Source organism: Telmatherina bonti, assembly GCF_933228915.1.
Source record: "Telmatherina bonti genome assembly, chromosome: 8".
Classification (NCBI taxonomy): Eukaryota; Metazoa; Chordata; class Actinopteri; order Atheriniformes; family Telmatherinidae; genus Telmatherina; species Telmatherina bonti.
In genome coordinates, this window is record NC_136626.1 from 32,488,262 (window position 1) to 32,490,363 (window position 2,102).

At 40.6% G+C, this 2,102-nt stretch overlaps 1 protein-coding gene across 1 annotated transcript; it reads left to right on the plus strand.

Annotated features, from left to right (window-relative positions):
* Window positions 1-826: 826 nt before the first annotated feature.
* Window positions 827-1,564, plus strand: cldn34a (claudin 34a; the record flags this gene model as incomplete). The annotated part of the gene is made up of 1 exon (XM_079245712.1): window positions 827-1,564. One exon carries the CDS (start codon window positions 827-829, stop codon window positions 1,562-1,564), a length of 738 nt encoding a protein of 245 aa, XP_079101838.1.
* Window positions 1,565-2,102: the final 538 nt, after the last annotated feature.

The following is a 2,102-nucleotide window of genomic DNA, read 5'->3' on the forward strand; positions in this document are numbered from 1 at the left end:
TGATATACCGATATCTGATATGTTTATCAAGCCAACTTTGTCTCATCAACTGATATTATCTTCTTTGTTTTGTCCAGAAAAGGTGATGATTTTATATTATTCAGTCATCTTCTTGTTTCCTTTTGTCCATGTCAAATTAAATAAAATATATTTGCTGTACAATGTTAAATGAAACAGATATAAACAATAAACAAAGTTTACAATGTTTTTAGTAGTGTATATGGTTAGCAAGGAGCTATGAAAGGCACTTTATTTAAGTGAACGGACCCTTTAAAGATGCATTAAGTGACTTAAAACCTCAAAACTCAGCGTTCCAGACTTTGACGGTACTCTATAATGACATCTATAATGTGCGCTTGTTGGGCCGTCGCTGCCCAACAGCATCCTGAGGCAGACAAATCACACGTCCTGGCTGATTCAGAAATGTAAAGACATTTCCAGATGAAGAGAGGAGGAAAAGAAATAACTAAATGAGCCAAGAGTCCAGATAAAACTATGTTTTACTGTCTGGAGTGAGTTCACGTTGCATGAAGGATGGAGGCTGAATTAGCTGTCGATAGAGGCCGCATCGCTGAGAAAACCTGCAAAAGTTCCTGTAAAAGTTCTTAGGGGTCCTGAAAGTCCACGGATTTCTATTTTAAATAACTGCATCCTACAAGTTTTATCTTAAATTAATAGCAAAATATTGGTAGTGTGCTACAGAAAGCAAAGTTTTCTGAATATCCGTGATTGAGTCACTAATCTCGTCTGTGTTTCCTTTCAGCTGGAGTGATGGCACCCTGCAGCATCGTGTCTTTTTGAGCCTTTGCAGTGACACTGAGCAGGAATGATTAACTTGGCTCACACGGCTCACTGGCAGTTCCTGGGCCTGATAGTTGGGGTCCTGGCATGGATCATCACCATGGCTACAGTGGGTATTAATGAGTGGCGGCTTTGGTATACAGACGATGTGTCCCTCATCACCTCAGGTGAAGCCTGGGTGGGTATCTGGAGAGCATGTTTTTACAGTCAAGCTTATCCCACTACGGAGTTCTGCCAGAGCATCAACATCTCAGACAACTTTGTTCCACCTGAGATTGTCGTGGCTCAGGTGCTGATGATGCTGGCGGTGATCTCCGGCCTGGCAGGAAATATCAGTGCTGCAGTGGCCATGAGGATAGCCTATTTCTCACTGGAAGATCATGGGAACATAAGGATGGTCTTTGTCCTGGCGGGGGCCTTGTATGCGATCACAGCGTTGTTGTCCTTGGTGCCGCTACTATGGAACATGAGCTCTGTGCTGAACAACAGCACCATAGACTTTCCCCCTCAGTTCAACTTTCCTGCTGCTCCTCTCAGGCAGAAAGTTGGCACCGCTATTGGAGTGGGCATCTTCTCCTCTATCCTGATGCTCATAAGTGCCGTGCTCTTCCTCTGCTATAGATATGTGTGGCGAGAACCCAAACAAGTCATGGACCCTCTTCATGGTCCCTGGACAGCAACAATACTGGAACAGAAATCCGACCCAAAAGTCGAGGGCGGTGGTGTCGATAATCCTGGATTCCACAGTGAAGAAATCTCATGATGGTCTTATGGATTTTTATTTCTTTTTAATCATTCATCAGAAACAGATTTTGTTAAATATCAGAACTAAAATCACAATTTTTAGGAAATTTAGAATTAACATTGGTAACGAGCTAAATGTTAATCAAGGTTGTGGAAAATTGCTCTTTGTCACATAATCTGGAAAATAAACATGGTTTCAACAAAAGAATGTCTTTTTAAATAAACATTTAAATAAAACATATATTTGGTGGTTTCAAGAGAATACAAGCTACGTATGCTAATTGCAATAAAAATCCAACTTTTTACTCAACTGGTTTTTCAGCCCCTAAGGGGCAGCAGAGAAAAACTGTAAACACTATTTACTTCGAACATGTGTTGCAAAACAGGATTTGTGAGGAGTCAAGTCTCTGGCACATTGTTTTGGTCTTTGTTATGTTAACTTTATGGTATTAGCTAGTTTAAAGCTAGCTAGCTTTAAGCTAGCTAATACCATAAAGTTAATATAACAAAGTTAAAGCTAGCTAGCTTAAATTAGCTGCTAAGCTATGTTAGTCTGT